General features: G+C 39.0%; 1 protein-coding gene across 3 annotated transcripts in view; it reads right to left on the bottom strand.

Annotated features, from left to right (window-relative positions):
* TRIM37 (tripartite motif containing 37) overlaps positions 1-22,034 on the bottom strand; it is a 147,689-nt gene that overhangs the window by 26,828 nt on the left and 98,827 nt on the right. For all 3 annotated transcript variants that reach the window (XM_083173962.1, XM_083173963.1, XM_083173964.1), the window contains exon 19: positions 5,527-5,832. In XM_083173962.1, the coding sequence (XP_083030088.1) occupies positions 5,527-5,832 (306 nt within the window). The remainder of the gene's footprint in view (positions 1-5,526; positions 5,833-22,034) is intronic.

Here is a 22,034-nt window from a genome sequence, read left to right as displayed (position 1 = left end):
TTTGAAGTAAATTTAATAAGCAGCATCCATCATTATAAAATCTTGCAAGATTTTAAAATTTGTATATTTTATATTTAAAACAGTCACTTACATATCAAAATAGTGTTCATAAAATAATTTAAAACAAAATGTTCTATATCTGAATGATTGTATTTGATGTTAAGTATCCTTATCTACTTGAAGCAACAAAAAAAAAGAATTTTGTATGCATTAAGCTGAACAAGCTCACAATAATTAGCCATAAATTCAGCCTTTTATTGGATGAAGCACGAACACAGTAGCCAAGACAAATGTTAAAAACAGCTTAAAAATTCTGTTGTCACTTGCAACTAATTTCTGATATGAGAAATGGTCATCTTTTTGAACATTAAAAGCCAAATGTTCATTTTAATAATTATGCTCCTGTAAAAAAATGTAATAAAAACTACAGCAATAATAACTTTTAGATTTTAACCATGCTAACTGTGTATTAAGACGTATTCTATTCCTCTTGAGAGGTTTTCAGAGTTCTTATTGCTAATTTTTGAAAAAATTTAGGCAAATACTTTTTTTTTTAAAGCAGAGTACAAAAACACACAAAAAAATGAATAATGTATTTTGCCTTTTAAGAGAAAAAATGTGGATGCGCACTGGACTCTTGCTTCCAAAGGTCTGAAAATCTGTAAACTTGAATCATACTGAAAAGCGAGGCATAAAAGCAGTTTAGTTATTCATCTGGTCAAACAACAGAATTGATCTTCTAGACTTTGGCCCACCTCAGAATGTGCTTTGTTCTCACACAAGGGTCTCTAGAATTTACAGATTGCTATGCAAAACAAAATCCATTGAGTGGTATGTTCTACTGGGGAAACAGCATGGTCAGGATTTGCAGTTCATAAATATTATGCCTTCTGTCTACGAGTAAGGTTTGTGATCAGAGTGCAATGGTGTTAGGAAGGTCTATTTTGTTCCTTCAATACCAATAGAGTATTTATAAAATGTCAAATCCTACTAAAATATTATTGCTGACCACAAACCTTTCTTTATGGCTATAATCTGTCTGCTAATTGCTACTTACAGCAGAGCGCCACACCACATACATTGTAAATGTCAATTTAGAGTATATTTGGTTAAATTTCACAACATTATATATATATATATATATATATATATATATATATATATATATATATATAGATAGATAGATAGATAGATAGATAGATATATAGAGCAGCGTATCTCCAGATACAAGGAAACAGAGTTCCAAACAAAGGAAGACAGGAGGCGGCACTCTCAAACAACGTGATGAACTGTATTCAAATCATAACAAACGTGAAAAACAGAGTCAGCATGTAGGTGTCGACAAGTTTCGAGGCATTGCGCCCCTTCCTCAGGACAACTGACCAGACAAAAAACCAAACGTGCAGTGCAGAACTGATATAGATATATATACATACATAGATATATATATACATAGATGACGTCTTGTTATTATGGCAGGGCACAGAAATACTATTCCAGCAACATATGGAAGAAATCAACCGAATGGACTGCCCTATTAAGTTCACGTACCTGATGAACCAAGAGTCTATCAACTATTTGGACGTGAACATATACAAAAAAGCAGATAAAATAGAGACGGACATCTTCTACAAGCCAACAGATAGAAAAACTCTGCTGGCAGCAGACAGTCATCACCCTACCTCAACCAAAAACAGCCTACCATACTCACAACTTTTACGGGTCAAACGTATAACCAGTGATCCTGAAAGATTGTCAAATAATCTCCAAAAGATGGGGATGAAATTTTTGGCTAGAGGGTACACACTGGAGACCAGCAACTAATCCATGGCCAAATTAGAAAAAGTATCCAGAGAAGATATGCTGACACGAGAGAACTTCAAGATACCACCCAACAAAAAGTGGATAAAATCCACTGGGTAAGGGGCTACAACTCTGCCGACTCTACCATCAAGTCGACGATGAATCATCTGTGGCCAAAAGTACAACAAGATAAAGATCTGAAAGTCATGACAAATTCCAGGATAATGCCTTGTTATACTAGAGGCAGAAATATTCGTGACATGCTTGTTAGAACAGACATTTCGAAGAGAACAACCACAGCACAGATCAGAAAATCAGGAGGCTGCTACCGATGTCTGGGATGCACCACTTGTCGGTATATGACCCCTGGCAAATTTTTTAGTCATCCACATTCCGGAGCCAGAATTAACATCAAACACCCTGTGACATGCACCAGCTCATATGTGATCTATATAATTAAATGTCCTTGTGGACTATGCTATGTGGGCAAAACAATCAGGACATTTAAAGAAAGGATGGCAGCGCATCGCTATGCGATACGCACAGCCATTGCCCAAAATGACCATGATCAACCAGTTGTGAAGCATTTCGCACTGGCAAAACATAGTCTCGCATCACTAAAATATATGATCATAGATCACCTCCCTTTTGACGTTCGAGGTGGAGATCGGGGAAACAAACTGATCCAAGTTGAAACAAAATGGATTCACAAGCTGGACACTGTCAGTCCACGAGGACTGAACGAACAACTGACATTCAACATGTTCCTTTAAACAACCTGACATTTCCTCCCCGCTCATTATCACTCACTAGGATACTATTTTATTTTTTATTTAGCAGTAACATATAGCATTTACTGCACATATCACTGACATAGTCACCAGGCTATTTATTTGGTTATTTAGTCCTTTGTGAAATAGATAGATTTTAGCATGATTGTGTTTGTATCACATTTGCGTTCACCCGATCACGTTTGTATACGTTTTGTTTTGCTGGTCCCCATAGCAACGAGACACAAGGAGGGACTGTGACCAATCGCAGCAGGAGCCGGCCGGACGGAGCGAAGGAACGGAAGTGACGGAGCACTGGCTGGGCCGAACTTCCGGGTGCCGCTGGCATGGCGGCGATGGCTGCGGGCGGCCAGTCCACGGAGTCTCCCTGCTAGAGGAGGACCTCTGATCACCTATATAGGCAAGACTGTTTTTACCTTCTGATTTATGCACGTATTTTCTTGCTTTGATAAAGGGGGTCAAACCCCGAAACGTTAGCACCATTCAGTGTGTTTGGCTTTTTCTTATACATGAAGTCCGGGGGAGTGCTCTCTCAATCCTGCCTATCTATCTATCTATCTATCTATCTAGCTATATATCACTCTCTAACTGTGTGTATAACACTGGGTGGAGTCATGGAGTGACAGATGAGGGCTAATAGCCTATCAGTGCAGCATGCCTAGATCACCCCTCCCCAATAAAAATCAGAGCAGCCATTGTGGACGGCCAGATTGCCCCCAATCCCGTGGTTTTACTATGGATTTTTATTTGAAGTACTGCATTGGGCCAGCGCTGACATCCTGTACCTAATTTCTTCTCCTGCCCGTACCTCCTCTCCCGTTCCGCTGCCAGCGCCTATGCTTTGGACCATGAAGGGGGAGGAGCCGGTCTGGTTAATACAGCCTCTGCTCTCCTATCTCCCTGACACTGTGCGAAAAATGGAAGTGTGCTACCGTATCTGGCGCTGTGCGGGAGACCCGGGGCTGTCAGCGCTAATTACATACACACACACAGCGTTGACGTGCTGATCCGCCGCTGCTGAGGACACCCGCTCTGATGTGACCCAAGAGCTGGCGCCGCTGAGAGAACCTACATCCGGTAAGGAGACCCAGCGCTCATGTACCCACCGCTGAAGGTAACAACTTATACTGAAGGAGAGGGAGAGGCACAGTAACCTGTAATGGGCGGGTTAACACCTGCTTAACCCCCCCCCCACACACACACACACACACACCTCCCCTCTCTCCTTTTATGTTCTCGGTCTTGCAGGCTCTTATCTGGCCTTCCCTCTCATTCTCACCCTCCCTACTCCTCTTCACTCACCTCCCCTTTCCCCTCTCTCTCTCCCTATCCTCTCTACACCTGCCACTGCCTCACCCACACCACCCCAAGCACCCTCCCCCACCCACTACACCCTCGCACCTGACCCTTACCCAGCCACGCCACCGCCCGCAACACCATGTAAATGTAAATATAGCTGCAATTTGAAATACAATTTGTTTCAAGTGGAACGCAAATATGGCCTACATATCCTATGGCAGAAATGTAAAAGTGCAGCAGACTATGATTAGTTCTGCCGGAGAATGTATATGAAAGCTACAGAATGCACCTCCAGGTTTGCCAACATTTGGAATGCAATGGAACGCATTCCACTTTTAATTCTGCCTGTCCAGCCCGGGACCTCTACATGTTTTACTAATAACGCCCACCACAACAACTTCCATTTGTAAAAACTATTAATTATATCCCATCAGCTGTCTTCCAACTTTTGGGGGCTTATTCATCTGTTATCAATCAGTATTCTAGGTAATTACATTTGTTTGTTATATTGTTTTTGTGTGTTTTACTAAGTACTTTTCTTGTCATATCGGGTAATTATTTTTCCGTTATACATCCAATTCTTAACAACATTTATATCTCTATGTTGTTGACACAAAGGGAAATTACAGCATTTATTTATAGGACCAAAGAAGACATTAAAACCAATAATAAAAATACATAAATGTGGCAGCATTAGAACTGGCATAGATAATAAAATAATGTTTGGCATAGCATAGTGACCAGATCCTTAGGGAAAGCAGATACATTTTCTTTAGTATATAAAAAAGGAATGTAATGATGCCAAAATAATGCCTTTAGAGGAGGAAAAAAAATAACATGCTTAAATACTCCAAGTACTTAAGATAATTCTAACCAGGACAAATGACAAAGTGTGATATACTTGCAGTCAAGTAACTATAAACAATATCTCACCAATCCTACATAGTGCACCTCTATCTTGCAAATCAGAGTACAAGATCAAGGGACTGTATATGATTGGCTGCCAGAAAATCTATGAAATAGAAACAGAATGGATGATTGATATACTTTCAGGTATACTGACTCTCTGCCTGTATAAGTGGTACAGTCATTAATATTACGTTTTTGCACCACAACAGTACTGTAGACTGAAAGCATCACCGTGTGGATAGAGTGGATCTAGAAAAGGAAAGGGAGACATTTTACAGACAAAACTATGTAATTTACCTCCATATTTAAATATGAATATTTGCATTTTGGGATTTAATATCCTTTAGAATACGGACACTTTTTACAGAAGCAGCAAATCATATATACACTTAACTTGATATAAGAAAGACTGCTTAAGATAGCTTTATAACAATAATTTAGATTGTGCTGTCTTAAGCAAGGTTCTTAAGGGCCAGATGTATCAAGCTTCACAAAAATGATAAAATGGAGAGTGATTAAAAAAACAGCCAATCAGCTAATAACTGGCATGTTACAGGCTGGGTTTGAAAAATGACAGGTAGGAGCCAATTAGCTGGTTGTTTATCACTCTCCATTTTATCACTTTTTGAAGCATGATAAATCTGGCCGTAAGTGACTAGACCATCAATAAGATCTTCAAAGCTTGCAAAATTATATATCATCATACAGGCAGATTTAGACTTACTGTTTCTCACATAACAGCTTGCAAGGGAAGATTTTCGGAGTAACTCCATTCCAAGCTCTTGCAGCTTACTGCACCCTTCTCCACCTCCCATTGCCAAAGAATCCAGCTCCCCAGTAGTAGTGGTTTGATTTTCATTGACCCCAGTGCTGCTGCTTCTGACTTCACATATTTGGCTCTTCACAGCAGAAAGTTTGCTGCGCACCTCAAGCACCTGTGACTTGTACCTCTTAAGCATTTTTAAATCTGGAGAGACACGCCAAGAGGCCTGCTGTGTGCGTGTGTCTCTTTCTTTGCGGGAACAGGATGCTGAAAAAACACAGAAAGCAATAAAAACACTTCAATATATGAATACTGATTCATTTACAACATGCCTTCATTTATCAACTATATGTAAATAGACATATAGATTTCTGGTAAAACTCTAAACCAGTGGTTCACAAATGTTTTTTGAACCACTGTGCCCTAAGGTTTAAGCACTATATTTAACAACTCCACTAGGCCAAACGTTTCTGATCATGAAATTCAGAAAAAAAAAGATTAATTTAAGTATGCAACGCTTAGATGACCTCCTTCGTGTAAGTTATGGGGTAGTCAACAGTGTTGCACTTCTGACCACATATTTTATGATTGGCAGCCACAAGCACTGGGTGTGCCTATCACATGAAGCAAAAATAATTTTAAATCAGATACTGGACCACCAACTGGTGACACACATGCAAGTACCCTGTGGTACCCACTCTGGGAATCATTGCTCTATACCAATATGTATGTAAGGAAAAAAAAAAAGTTCATTCATTCTCAATTTTCCAGCCAATACTATCAAGCAATCTCTTCCATTTCTAAACATAAAGGCCCAGATCATCATCAACTGAGGATACATTTGATTTGGACAAATATTTGGATTAAGAAGAGCACACAAAGCAAAGCATAGAAATGAATAGCATAGAAATGATTTTCTCCCAACACATAGAGAACAAGCTGAATACATTTCCGCTATAATTCTCAAGTTAATTAAAATACATAAAAACGTGATTGTTCATCATTCCCTTATATCCTAAAATTGTCAGAGAAGTTGCACTGGTGGTCACCGATATGACACCAACCCAAGTTAGCATTCAGAGGATGTTCTTTGCACTTAGGATAATTAGATCAGACTTTGGAGGGCATCCATGAAGGTGGATCTGACTGCGGCAATCCTTTATGTGAGGACAAACTTCATCAGAATCAGAATCATCTTTATTGGCCAGGTATACTTGCGTATGCTTGGAATTTTTTGTGGTAACAGTGCAGCATCAATCAGGGAACACAAGGGGGGTGGGAAGAGAGGCATAAACATACATCACATACATTTCACATGTATCTAGAAAAGTTCGAGTTAGTATTTAGTATTTGGTATGTTCAATACGGTTTAGTTGGTGGACAGCTATTGGGAAGAAGCCTTTTGTAGTCGTCTTTGCTGCGATGGACCTAAAACGTCTGCCTGACGGAAGGGGTTCAAACAGGTTGTGGCCAGGGTGTAGCTTGTCCGCCAAGATCTATCCTGCACGCTTATTGACCCTGGCTAGGTATAGTTCTTGGACAGTGGGGAGCTCCGCCCCAATGATCTTTTCTACCATCCTCACCACTCTTTGCAACCTTCGTCTGTCATTCTCGTTTGCTCCTCCGAACCAGATTGTGATCGAGGAGCAAAGAACAGACTCTACTATGGCAGTGTAGAAGATGAGCAGCAGCTCCTGCGGGATGTTGAATCTCTTGAGTTGCCTCAGGAAGAACAACCGCTGCTGAGCCTTCTTGACAGTTGTAATGATGTTGGGACCCCATTTGAGGTTGCAGGAAATCTTTGTTCCTAGGAATTTGAAGGAGTCGACCCTCGACACTACTCTGTTAGATATTATGAGTGGGTTCATGGCATTTGGTTTCCTTCTAAAGTCCACCACCATCTCCACCGTTTTACATAGTTACATAGTAGGTAAGGCTGAAAAAAGACTTGCGTCCATCTAGTTCAACCTGGTATAGATATCCATTGCTGATTTGGTAGGTTCTGGTATTTTACAGACAAATTATATTTCTTATTTGTACCCATGGATGTTTTTCTCCAGTAAATGTTTGTCCAACTTTGCCTTGAACGCATTTAATGAGCCAGCCGCTACCACCTCTCTGGGAAGAGAGTTCCAGAGTTTGACTGTTCTGACTGTAAAGAAATTATTTCTACTAGCTGAATGAAATCTTTTTTCTTCTAATCTATACTCATGCCCTCGCGTCCTAGATTCCTTTCTAGTAGAAAAGAGGGTGCGTGACAGTTCCTTATATTGGCCCTTGATATACTTGTACATGTTGAGCATGTCCCCCCTTAAACGTCTCTTTTCTAATTTATATGTATAATGCTATACATATACTCAAACTCTACCACCACCACCCCCCCCCCCCAACACAGCTCTACTGTGGATCCATATATGTATTGAAATTCTCACCTCCCCCCTAACACAACCCCAGGCTGCAGCACAAGGCCATCTACCTCGGGTAACAAAGGGTAACTTACTGATGACTGCTGCCCCTTCGTATCTCCCTGCTTATGGCCACAGCTCTTCAACTAAACTGGAATCTCTGTTGCTGCTGGTTGGCTCAGCAGTCGTGCTGCATCTGCTGTACACTACACTTCCCACAAGGAACACGCAGCGCGACCGCCAAGTCGGCACACTGCACAGTGTGCACAGGAACATTTTAAAGCGGGGCGGGGAGGAGGGTGCCGCTGGCCGCACGCTGCGCAGGGATGGGGAGGCAATGCCAGATGTCCATCATATATGGGGAGGGTAGGGGAGGGGCGGTGGGGCTAGTACGCACTGCAGACGCTTACTGTGTGGGGAGGCATGGGCTGCCCGGTCCCTGCGCGACGGGGGTGATTGATGGAGCCGCAGCTTATTCAGGAAAGAGCCGCATGCGGCTCGAGAGCCGCGGGTTGGCCACCCCTGCTCTATGGCCTCCCACAGCTTCAGAGATATATATATATTTTTTAAAATCTTTTAAGCAATTATGTAGTAAAAGGTAATGGAAAGAAAATATGATCTTCAAATTCGATAAAAACATTATTTTTTTTAACATTGGCAGTCTGCAATACCACCTACCTTAATAGTCTCTAATTTTCTTTTAACTGTCAAGGTCTTCTCGGAAGACTCATACTTTAGTAATATGATGCCCTGACTGGGGCTATTTGAGCAACCAGTGCAATGTAAGCAGAATTTCCTCCAGCTCAATGAAACAGGACGGAATGCGGTTATTTGGTTAACAGCATGATGGTCGACATGGGAAAAGGTCGAAAGGTCAATAGTTCAACAGGTCATTAGTTAGACATGGGGTTTTTCACTGTTTTTTGAGCCTACAGGCGGTATTTCATGCCCTTCCATCCACTGCATTCTCCATCCATGACAATATGTTAATTTCTACAAACTATATGAAACCCGTGGGAACCAGTAATTACCTCCACTACAAAAGTGGACATTACAAACCATGGGTCAATAACATTCAAAAAAATCAGCTGACGAGATTACGTCGAAATTGTACCTTAGAGACAGATTATAAATCTCAGGCCCAACATATGCTCACAAATTTTAAAAGACGTGATTATCCTGATAAATTATTACAGGAGGCATGCTGTCAGGTCGATAAAATCAAAAGAGATACTCTCTTGCTGCCTAAAAAAACAATAAACAAATATTCTAGTAGTGAGACAAATAGCCTAGCATTTGTCTCTAAATTTAACAATAAATCACACCAGATAAAGAAAATTTTACTTAATAATTTTGAAATCTTACAACACGATAAAATTCTACAAGGGCTACTTACTACACCGAAAATCACATTCAGAAGAAATAGAAATATAAAAGACTCCATTGCACCTAGTATGCTACCACCCCTAAAAACTGAGCTGCAGTCATCTTGGCTGCAGTCCAAACCCAACGGTACTTTTAGATGTAATAAGAACATATGTCTAACCTGTAATATATGGTCAATAAAAGAAATGTGATAACATCATCCTCAAATAATAAATCATTTATTATCAAGCAGTTTATGAACTGCGATACATCCTATTGCGTGTACATATTGGAGTGTTCATGCAAGCTCCAATACGTGGGACGCACAACAAGGTCAATCAAAGCGAGATTCAGGGAACATCAAAACAATATTATAAAGAAATTGGTGAACCACAGTATTCCACGCCACTTTCTAGAGAAACATACAAGTGATCCAAGTAGCTTAACTCTAATGGGGGTTGAACATATTATGAATACGAAAAGAGGGGGGGATAGATTCAGGCGACTTTGCATAGCCGAGTCAGCCTGGATATTTAAGATGGACACGCTCAGCCCTAAGGGTCCAAATGAGGCCCTGGACTTTGCTGGTCTTGACTGAGTAGAGGGCTTCATTGATCATAAGGTAATAGAACAAATAAAATAAAATAGAATAATATAATAATAAAATACTAAGTTGGTAACAGGGGTATAGACACTTTGCAATATAAATAAAAATTAAAAACCATATAAAACAAAAATAATAAAAACATGGGTGTGGTATTCCTTGGGTGACCGGGTTGGGGCGACGGAGATCTACCCATTCTGCGCAGTGTGTGACGGGATGGGTTTGCAGACCTCCCTCTCTCCACCACGAGTACCCTTTTCCCGGAAAAACTACCTCGAATGAGATTGTGGATTTCATGCAATCTTATATTGAAATAGCCGTCCGATTGGGTTGATATATAAATAAGTTTCTTTATGTAGATTTCTTTATGTAGATTTCTTTCATTGATGGATAAAGCACAGAAATATAAAACTGTTTACTATATATAAAAATTCTGAACGACAGCCAGATTAACGGGCTTTGTGGGTATAACCTAGATTTATATAGATTTTTATATATATGTGCTCTCTTTGTATATATTTTTGTTTATTCCTATTCATTCTTATTTATTTTTATTTCTTTTTTATTCTTTTATTAATATATATATATATATATATATATATATATATATATATTTTTTTTTTTTTTTTATTTTTTTTTTCTATTATTTTTGGTCCTACACAAGCAATCTCACCTACATATGGTGGATGATGCATCTCGGGATTGGTTTTCTTGCCCTGAGTGTGATGGAATGTCACACCTATTGGAGTCTGTGTATAGCTAAATTGTAAATTATTCTTTACCATTCTACATTATTATTTTTTCTACCTTAACCTGAAGAAACCTAGAAAACTAGTACTATATATGGACATTGCTATATATCTCGTTCCTTTCCTTTTATATGTAATTACATAATTATATGACTGCCTATTGATATAAGCTAGTAGACAGCTATATTTATACTCTCTACATTCTTGTGCGATATGAATTAATATCAGATAAAACCCTCTGGAATACTGAGGAGTATAGCCATAAGAATAAGAAAACACCTTCTAATTAATCAATTAATTGATTATTGGTCTCTGATAATATAACTTTAGATTATATATGAGATAAGATCCTGGACACACTGCTTCTTGGTTATATAAACTGGAATAATATGCTATCATAACCTTCAGATATATACATTCGTTATTTTTTATATCTTTTTATTTGATTAATTGGGCAAATGGAATTATTGGACTAATAAACCCAGGCTTTAGCCTATAAATAAGAATCTGGACTGACAGTAATTATCCGTCTTGAGAAAGTCTCCAGGTGATTCAGGAGACGAAACGCGTGGACGTCATCAGAATAAGGACGTACTTGGGCTACACGCTGCCGCTCACGAGTCTGCTGTACATCCCCCAGCTCTCGTTTATCCCGCAGGGCTCACGCCCAGACATCATCCATAGCGTCTGCACTATTTGGACGCTCCTGCTGCCGGAGGAGATAGCGCTGGCTGTCGGCGCATTGAAGCGCCCTACACAGGATCTATTTCAGCCGCCCGCTCTATCAGGAGCAACCAGCGGACAACTTGGCATTAAGGGGTGAGATAAAAACAGAGCCCCGCTCTGCATCATTGCACCAACGCAAGTATCTGTACTACTTGGCTAATAATTTCTTACATGCTAAATTGACCACCTATCCAGCTTACTAATTTTTCACACTACTAACAATAAGTCTCTTTGGACATTAACCCACTAATCAACTATTAATAAAACTTATTTGAAGCACATTTTAAAAGTGGAGCTCCCAAACCATACGTCCAGTCCAATTTTTAACTCCCTATTATATGGTATATATTCCTAAAGCCTATTATAATTTTTACTGCTTGTAGATATTTTTATTTTCTTTATTTTTGCTTATTTTCATGTGTAATTTTTTCATGTACTGTATATTGTAACTTTTTTACATATAAACATTTGTACCATACAAGCAGTGTGTCCTCCATTCATTGATCTGCACAATTGTCTCGCAATATGAGTGTTAATTTTTATAAATAAACTGTCAGCAGCGCAATTACACACCAACCCCCTAGATCCATTTTTGCAGTCTGCAATAACACCTACCTTAATAGTCTCTAATTTTCTTTTAACTGTCAAGGTCTTCTCGGAAGACTCATACTTTAGTAATATGATGCCCTGACTGGGGCTATTTGAGCAACCAGTGCAATGTAAGCAGAATTTCCTCCAGCTCAATGAAACAGGACGGAATGCGGTTATTTGGTTTACAGCATGATGGTCGACATGGGTCTAAATCGACATGGGATAAGGTCGAAAGGTCAATAGTTCAACAGGTCATTAGTTAGACATGGGGTTTTTCACTGTTTTTTGAGCCTACAGGCGGTATTTCATGCCCTACCATCCACTAGGGCGTGGTGGGATGCAGTGCACTTTAAACTGTGTCCATGTTGACTGTGTTGACATTCAGGTAAAAAAAAAAAAAAAGTGAAAAACCCCATGTCGACCTTTTGACTGTCAACCTAGACATTGTCAAACTAATGACATTTCGACCTAGAACCATGTTGACCTTTTCCCATGTCAACCTAATGGTGTCGACCATCATACTGTAGACCAAATGATCCCAACCCAACAGGACAAGACTAACAACTTATTACTGACTATTCTGGACTCTTAATTTTTTTTTTTCATCAGATACTACAGTTAGATTCCCCATCTTTGACCATACTTTATTTCAAGTGATCTACTCTGACTCTTAACCTCATATCTGTAAAAATTCTGTACAATAACACCAGATTCCTTTTCTCTGCAACTTCCTGTGTGCAGTTCTCCTGATAGCTGAAATATGGAGGCTGACTGCTGGAGGAAGAGGAGACACTCACTAGCATAAGGATCCAGTAACAGTACAGTCGCCCTGGAAGTGCCAAAAAGAACAGTCATGGACATGGTCTAGCACAGGCGTAGGTAACCTGTGGCTCTCCAGTTGTGACACTACAACTCCCAGAATGCCAGTGTTTTAGCACTCCTTAATAGTAAAACTGTGGCAAAGCATACTGGGACTTGTAGTTTCACAACAGCTGGAGAGCCACAGGTCTAGCAAAAAGAAGTCACTGAAGTCCAGGAAAAGCATCACATTTTTGGGGACTAGACAAATGATGACATACAAAACAACTGTCAAACAATAGTTAAACAAATTCCATGTCAAACTTTTGCTTGTGTTAAACTTTTGACAATGTTGACCTAGTCCAGGTCTACCTTTTTCAGGCTTTAACCAATTACCTGTCGACTGACAGTGGTTGACCTACAAACCCTAAATGAACCATTTTAAGGTCCTGAACGTCAGGGGGATCCTGACCAACAGAATGCTGACTGCATCCCATCAAACTAGACAGTAGCTAGTTAGGCAGGTGTGTTTGAACACACAGCTGTGTCTTCAAGGTGAACATCAATGAAGTGTACAATCTGAAAAATTCCCCTTTTAAAGCTAGTGAGTATTGAATTTCACCTTGTTCTATTTGAGTACACCAAATTACACACTGACATGCACAGGTAATGGGACCAAAAAAAATTGTCTGATATACACGCTCTCAGTTGAAATCAGGAGTCTGAAATGTCGGTAATGACCTTACATGAAATGCAGTAGAAGGGCACCAAAAGGCAAGGATCTTATGTTCTGTGTAAAGAAGTAGCACATGCCCAATTTTTGTTTACCTCTAAAAGGCATTCCGATGATCACTTTAGAACTACCACCTGCTACATACATTTCTGAAGTTCTATTACACCTCCGCGTCTGACCACAGACATCCTAGGAACATACTGGACCAACAAAGAGTTCCACAGTAATTCATCTACACACTTCTCTATCCAAATTGGGTTCTTTGAAACTTGGTCTCTGAAGCCACTGCACTCATCATTTTTACCCCTACATGTATTTCCTAAAATTCCCTTCTGCTTCTTTGAGATTCACATCATTAATCTACTCTTTGTCCATATTCAGGTTATGACATGCATTTTCCTATTGATAATGCCTCCCAATTGTTCAATAATTTTGCTGCCTGGATTCCCCACTTCCATCATCTTACTTTTCCCTCCCTTATCCTGGTTCACTTCAATAGCCCTATTTGTCATCTCACAGATGATTCAGTTTTAACATTTCTCTTCCTCTTTTCCTTTGAAATCACACAAAATTTCCTTTCCATCCACTGTAATGGTCACTCTCTTGATCTAGTCATCTTCATGACATCTCTGAATTCTAATAGACACTTCTTTGTCTAACAAACCCCTTTTCCTTCAGTCTGTAACCACCCTCCCATGATATAAATTCTAGTTCACCAATTATCAGTACCAATCTTTTTGTTCTCTCTCACTTGAGGAACTCCTAATAATTTGGCTTACTCCAACGAGCCTTTGTACAACCCCACTCCTCTGTACAGGAGTCCCTGCCTCCACTCAGACTCATAATCCAAATAGACCAGTTCCGCACCCTGTCTAAATCTTACCCACCTGATCAAATTGTGCATCTTCAATTACATGTCTCCCTTTTCATTAAAATATGCTCCTGTATCACTTATTTTCAAAAATCCGCTCCTACCTTTTTTTTATTTATTTTTTTAATCCAACTCATTACAATCTGCAAAGATATTTTTTTCTGACAATTCCAAGGTCATCTCTCTTAGATCATCTGGTTAAAGTTATCTGGATTTCAACAACATGGACATGCTTTCTAATCATCAAATGTCCTTTATTACACTGGCTTATCTTGGTTCACCACTTTTTCAATAAACCCAATTTTGATTTTATCCAAAGCTAGAAATAAAGAATTTGATGGTAAATAAGAACCATTCGGTCCATCTAGTCTGCCCCCTTTTTAAACCATAATGATACCCTTAAACTCTATTAAATTACTTATTTCTTTGCAAAGATATCCTTATGTCTATCCCATGCATGTTTAAATGACTCTACTGTATTAGTCTCTACCACCTCTGCTGGGAGCCTATTCTACTTGTTGACTACCCTTATGTGAAGTAATATTTCTTCAGATTCCCCTTGAACCTCCCTCCTACCAGTGCATGTCCTTGTGTTCTAATACTTCCCTTCAATTGAAGGTTTCCCCCCTGGACTTATAACCCTTGATATATTTGGATGTTTCTATCATGCCCCCTTTCCCTTCTCTGCTCCAAACTATACATATTGAGATTTTTTTAGTCTTTCTGTAAGTTTTGTGGTGTAGGCAATGCACAAATTTAGTTGCCCTTCTTGGTACCATCTCCAAAGTATATCCTTTTGGAGATAAGGCCTCCAGAACTGGACACAGTATTCTAGAGGAGGTCGTACCAATGCCTTACACAGCAGCATTATTACTTATTTATTTCTGCTGCTGATTCCTCTCCCTATGCAACCAAGCATCTGACTTGCTTTCCTCATTGCTTTGTTACATTGCACCAGAAACAGTGGCTCGTTTTCAGTTGTTTCCAACATAGTGTCTTCATTACTATACTTAGCATTTTGATTTGAGACCAAAATGCATGGTTTTACATTTTTAGGCATTAAAATGTAACTGCCACGCTCTTGAACATTGCTCTAGTCTACCTGGATCATCAACCATTTGTTTTAACCCTCCTGTTAGTCTACCTTGTTGCGTTTTTTTTTTTTTTATCTCCACAAAAGCCATACTTTCCCCATCAACAATATTTGCAATGTCAGCAATAAGATATTAAAAAGCACACATCCAAATACAGATCTCTGGGGTACTCCATGGGTAACCTTTCCCTCCAGTGAATGACCTCCATTTACTACAACTTTTTTTTCTATCCTGCAACTAAGATCTTATCCATTCCACCATTTTTGTATCTAATCCCATGCTTTTGAGTTTATTTAGCAGTCTAAGATGTAGGACACTGTCAAAAGCCTTGCTAAAGTCTAGATAAGCTATATCTATGGCCCATCTTTTATCTAATACTTTAGTCCCCAAGTCAAAAAGTCAATAAGGTTTGATTGACAGTTATAGAACTACCCTTTGCAGTCCCCCATGGGTCTGTTCTCTCATCTTCCCATTTTATACCTTCTTTTTTTAAGAATAAATTACCTTTTGTTTTCCACTAGGGCCTCTACACCAACAACATTATTTGCTCTCTACTCTCCTGACAATTCAAAAGGTTTTGTCAAACTTTTCATCCAAAACAGAACACTGTCTCTCCCCTCTACTGTTTACACACCACCTTTTCACCAATGACAACACTCCACTCTCCTCTGTTCTTCATATCTACATCCTGGTAGTGATCTCTTGACCAGTCTTCCTCTGCGCCATTATTCACATCGAGGCCTTTCCCAAACTGGTCATGGAACATGGACAACATTAGGCTTTCTAAGCTTTGACATTACCAAAATGCTAGTATACTCTTATTTTTATCTATACCACTTCTCCCCAGTGCACCCTCATTTTTAGAATGACCTTTTTTGCATTTTGCCTATTATCACTTCCAAACATTCATCTAGAAAGGCACTTGACTCCCCTCCATCTGCAACCTTGTATCTTGGTATATACATCAACATACATTCTGTCTCAATTCTGTTCCATGCGTGAAATATTGAGGCAAGATGTATGAATACATATCTGTATGTATTTATGGAGACTTTCTCATAATGTACAGTAGGAGAAGAACATGCCCACATATCACTGAAAACAATTCCTCTGCTTCTTACAATAAACATTTTCAGCCCCAGACCCTTATGGCCTTAATTGTGATCAATCAAAATTTGTATTATTTACTACACTGCATAATACTAGAAAAAAAACACCACACAGCTGGGACCTAAATTGGTAGCTGAGTGACACAATTTTTTGTGCAGTGTTATCCTCTGGAATGGTTTTAATAAATATCCCTTTCAAATGAATAATGAATCAAAGTATATGATACAGTGGTACACAATTGTCAGAAGATCAAATATAATTGGGCCCATTAACAAATTCATAAATTAAATGTTTATTTTTAATACTTTGTCTAGAATCATTTGCAGGTAATGAATGCCTGAATTCTGGAACCCTTTGAGATCACCAAACTGTATGCTGCATTTCTTCTGTTAGGCTTTGCCAGACATTTAGGGCAGCTGTCTAGTTTTGTCTTCAATAATAAAACATTGGACAAGAGTGCAATAAAACAGGAGTGCAGCAAAAGGTAAGTGTTAAAGAGTATTCATACAAAAATACTCAAATCTAAGTGAAATAAAGAATAAACCAATATCCACTATGCTTCTTATGAAGGACCTTATGGGTCTAAAAACACATTAAGTGTGGCTTTGTTCACCTAGTGACTCCTCTGCTGGCGAAGGTAGAGTTTCCATTAGGTGCACAGAATCCGGAGCAGATCCGCTTAACATCATCATGGATCTCGAGGACCCCCCTTTCTTGTAAATGCATTGTGATATTAAATTCATGTATGAAAATGGATCATATGCACTATTCTCTGTTCTGCTTACTTTATAAATCTGCCTGAACTCACATTATTGCGTCCAGTTGAGGAAAAGAACCATTTTGTGCACATTTGTCTGTGGAAGCTCTTACTTCAAAATGTGGAGTGGAAAATTGAAGGATATTTACTAGGTATTTAGTACCTAGACTTCATGTAAAGAACTCATCACCAGTGCCAACGGGGAATATGGTGTGAGATTGATAGCAGGTGTTAAAACCTGCACACTGTGGTGTATTAAGTTAAATATGTAACAAAGCGCATGAACATTGGTGTACTCTTTATTTCACATTAGTTATGTCTTCAGCAAGTGAAATGTAGGGTTGATCAGGTTGAGATGAGGTGACAGTTTTCTATTGCAAAAAATGCCATTTCTTTGCTTTAAAAAATAAATAAAAAAAATCCATATTGTGAATTACTGTAGAATAAACTTTGCTTTGCTTGGCTGAATAACCCTAAACAGCTTCATATGTATCCGTCTTCTTCTGTCACATCAATAAACACTAGTAACCCAATGTCATTGGTAGCCATGCATTCCTTTGCCATAACACTTACTAGGTTTTACAGAGCATGTGGTATGCGTTGGATCATGAGCTATTCCAAGCCTTTCACATGCTTTTCTTTACATAAGTCTCATACATGATCTTCGTTTCACCTGTCCAAAGAAAGTTACTCCAAAATAGGCCTTTTTTATGTTTTTTACAAAGCCTATTATTGGGGCTTAAGCACTTGGAGTCATTTTGGAGATAAACACAAATTATTATTATTATAATTATTAAGAATGTTTTAAACCTTGAGGTAAACCCCTTTTAGCAACTCTTGTAAAAGTGTTTTCTTTATGGAAAACGTGGATAATGATATGCCTGCCTCATGGAGAGTATTCTTCTCTTGGCTGGATGTTTGGATTAGCATGCTCACCAGTGCATTCTTTTTTCTCAGAAAGTACCCAACTGTTCATCTGGCCACACCTACAGTAAGGTTCCTTCTTTCTCCTTAATGGAATTAATTTCAATGGAATGTCACTTGTAATAGGGTGTGAGACTTAGAAAGTGCGAGATTTTGGGAGAGTTTTCCCATTTTTTTTGAAAGCGCCAATCAATTACATGGCAAAAGCAACCTGGTTTTGCAGATTGCCACTTAAAAAAGAAAGAAAAAAAAGGGATAACAACCAAAATCTCTTACTTCCTGATTCCCATACCCTATTACATTTAGCTCTTAGGCCCTTATTCAGATCTGATCGCAGTACAAATTTGTTCTCAAAATGGGAAAAACCATGTGCACTGCAGGTGGGGCAGATGTAACATGTGCAGAGAGAGTTAAATTTGGGTGGGGTGTGTTGAAACTGAAATCTAAATTGCAGTGTAAAAATAATGCAGCCAGTATTTACCCTGCACAGAAGCAAAATAACTCATCCAAATCTAACTCTCGCTATACATGTTACATCTGCCCCACCTGCAGTGCACATGGTTTTGCCCATTTCTGAGAACAAATTTGTACTGCGATCAGATCTGAATAATGGCCACAGTATCAAAAAAATTAATAGCCCAGACCTCTCCTTGAAACAACTTTTGAGACAAATGTACAAATACTTTACTTTTGGTCCCTTGAAAAAGAATGGGCTAAATATTAAACAAGTCACAAATCTTAAATCGTTACAAAAATTTGGTTGTCAAAATGCTCAATTTAAAAGCTTATGGTCTGCACTTTAAAACTATATTAAATCATATAAAACTGTAATTTGAATGTGTTTTGGTAAACTAATATAATATATATATACCTAACTGTATACTTTATCTTCTTTAATAGGAGTTCAATTTGCCAAGACATTGATAACAATATAGCTTATTCACTCAGGCGTGGTACGTTATGTCGACTAAGTCTACGTCAACACCAAAAGGCCAACATGAGCTTTTCACTTTTTTTGTGTCTATGTCAACACCTTATCGTGTGGATCCCAATTAGTGTCCACTTTGCCCATAATGCTTCTGGCCCATACTTTCCTATTCCCAATCAGAGTTCACATGGATGGTAAAGTAATAAAGAAATCCCCCCCCAAAAAAGTAAGGTCAACGGGTTGCTTGTTTCAACCATATACATGTCGACCAAGACATGGTCAGCTTAGCAGACGGATACCAGCTAACTCAACTATAGGTCCGTAAAAAGCAAAACATGTACACAACCAAAATGATAAATATTTTTTTAGAGGTTGGAAAATATTTTCTTATAAAAACTACTGTAAGTGCCAACCCACAAAAACATTAACATTGTGTAGGCTTTTGTCCTTGGATTGTACAGTTGTAAAATGAAATGAGGATGAAAGTGCAATTGTGCAGATTGGAATAAATCAGCACATGTCAAGATAGAGGCAACTTGTTCATCAAATGTTTAGTTCTAGTTTTAGTAATGGTCAAAAGAAATGTTCTAAAGTCACCTTGTAATGCCAACAGTTCAAACCTGATTAAGTGCAAAACAAGAAAAATGTTTAGATATGCAATGATTTCACTTGCAGCTGTCTGGCATCCAAATAAGCATAAGCCACAGTGCAAGTCTAGCGGCACATGAGAGGTTAGAAGTGACGCGTGTGGATGAGTGGGTGGAAAACCTTTTCATCTGCATTCAATTTTTCTTAGCAAACACTGTTAAAAGGAAAGAGCCTTTCACATCACATCTAAAGTGTTCTAAAGTATAGGAATACTATTGTTTGAAGAACAGTTTCCAAAAAAGAAAGAAAAAAAAAAGAAAGAAAAAAACTTCTCTTTTTAAATTCTAAATTGGAGCCATTACAATCAGTTAAGCTCAACATTAGATAATATAGGTTGCGATAGTTTTTAACACACCTTATGACATAGGACTACCCAAGTATAGAATATATCATTATAATGGCACATGTCAAAGTCAGGGATATATTACATTGTAAGCGGACATTAGGTAGTTGACATGTTGTATGCAGAACATATCCCTGAAATGACACGGTTTGGGTACTGTGATAAGTACATAGTAACAGTGGACCAAGGAGGGAAAAGCTGCTGCCTGGGTGTTATGTGGCCAAGACTCATTAATACTTGTATTTCATAAAGGCCATACTGTCTGGTACAAGTCTCCAAATCGGCAACTGTGGCACAAATCAATGGACATTTTAAATGATGCCCATGGAAGCCTATCGAAATTTGCTGTACAAGGAGCTGCATATCCGCAGGCTAGACAGAGTGTTACAATAGGCATAGCAGCATCAAAAGTAGACCTGGAATCAATGGAAGGTCCCCAGGTATGACAAGTCCTGTTATCTCTGGATAACCTGGTAAATGTGTTTTTACCCTGGGAAGTGATGGCAGCAGGAAACATTGTAAAAAGAAAACAAGCAAGTTTAAGTATGATGGTTTGGGCAAGGTACTTTTCTTAAATGCTGGGTCTGATCCTTCAGATTGATACACAGATTGTTTAAAAATAGTTTGAGGAATGTGAGTTCATGGTGTTGCCCTGTCCTCCAATCAAGCATAAAAAGAGGTATGTGTTGGAACAACACAAGCGATCTGCAACAGATCCACCTCAGACTTGGTTGCACAAAATATAAAAGTGTTGCATATAAAAGTAATCAATCACAATAGTATGTGAAGCCATCTTGAGGCATTGGGCTTCATTAAAAATGCAGGTTAGTGCAAAAGAAAAGCTATCCCACTCAGTGTGACAATAAATCAACTTTGGTGCTCATGGGAAGCCAAAATACATATATACAAAAGAATGGCACTTAGAGACACTAAAGCCCAGTACACACGGGGGAGATATATTGCTCAGCCATATATTGCTAGTAATATATTACTCAGTTTCTTCTTTTCATCAGCAACCAGAGATGGTCGCTGATGAAAAAGAACCTCAGCCGGCGGTGCCGCAGAGTAATCAGCTGGTCACAGGAGCAAGCTCCTGCGACTAGAACAGGGCTGAAAACGGGAGCGCGCACCTGGCGCTTTATCGCTGGGGCACACTCCCATCACTGGCAATATGGTCGCCTGCAACCATATTTCCAGCGATTTCAGCCCCTATTGCCCCCGTGTGTACACAGCTTTAGAAAGAAAACAACAAATTGTATTCAGGTCTATGTTGAAAGTTTTCAGTTTACAAACCCTGTAACAGGACCACAGCTTGTACAAATATGCTTTGTCTATCTATCTATCTACCTACCTACCTACCTATCGAGAGAGAGACAGATGTACCATCACACTCACTTCCCAGGATGGGGTGCAGTGGCCTGTGACCACACACTCTACTAAATACAAACACAGGGGGCCCAGCACTCACTATAATAAACTAACTCACCTTAACATACAAATAAATAATGGGGTTTTATTTCATGAATTGATCAATGCATTTAAGCTTGCAGCCCATTGCCAAGGGACCCCATTTCACTGCAAGTCCTACACTAACAACTGGTCTCTCCAGAACCTGGCAACTACTGACACATCATAGTTAAAATTAAAATGTGTTTTTTCTTGGGTTAAAACTCACCTGCCAACTATCTTATGGCTTTTAAAGATGAGGCAGTCACCTAACACACCTGAATTAGTATTAAAGGGGCAGCTGTCACAGGTTTCAGATGAATGAGCTGATCTAGGGTGCAAGAGAAAGCTATGATCACAGTAACAGAGGTTAATTA

This window comes from Crinia signifera, chromosome 2, assembly GCF_055691185.1.
Source record: "Crinia signifera chromosome 2, ASM5569118v1, whole genome shotgun sequence".
Classification (NCBI taxonomy): domain Eukaryota; kingdom Metazoa; phylum Chordata; class Amphibia; order Anura; family Myobatrachidae; genus Crinia; species Crinia signifera.
The sequence above is the reverse complement of the archived record's forward strand: the minus strand, read 5'-3'. Positions and strand labels throughout refer to the sequence as shown.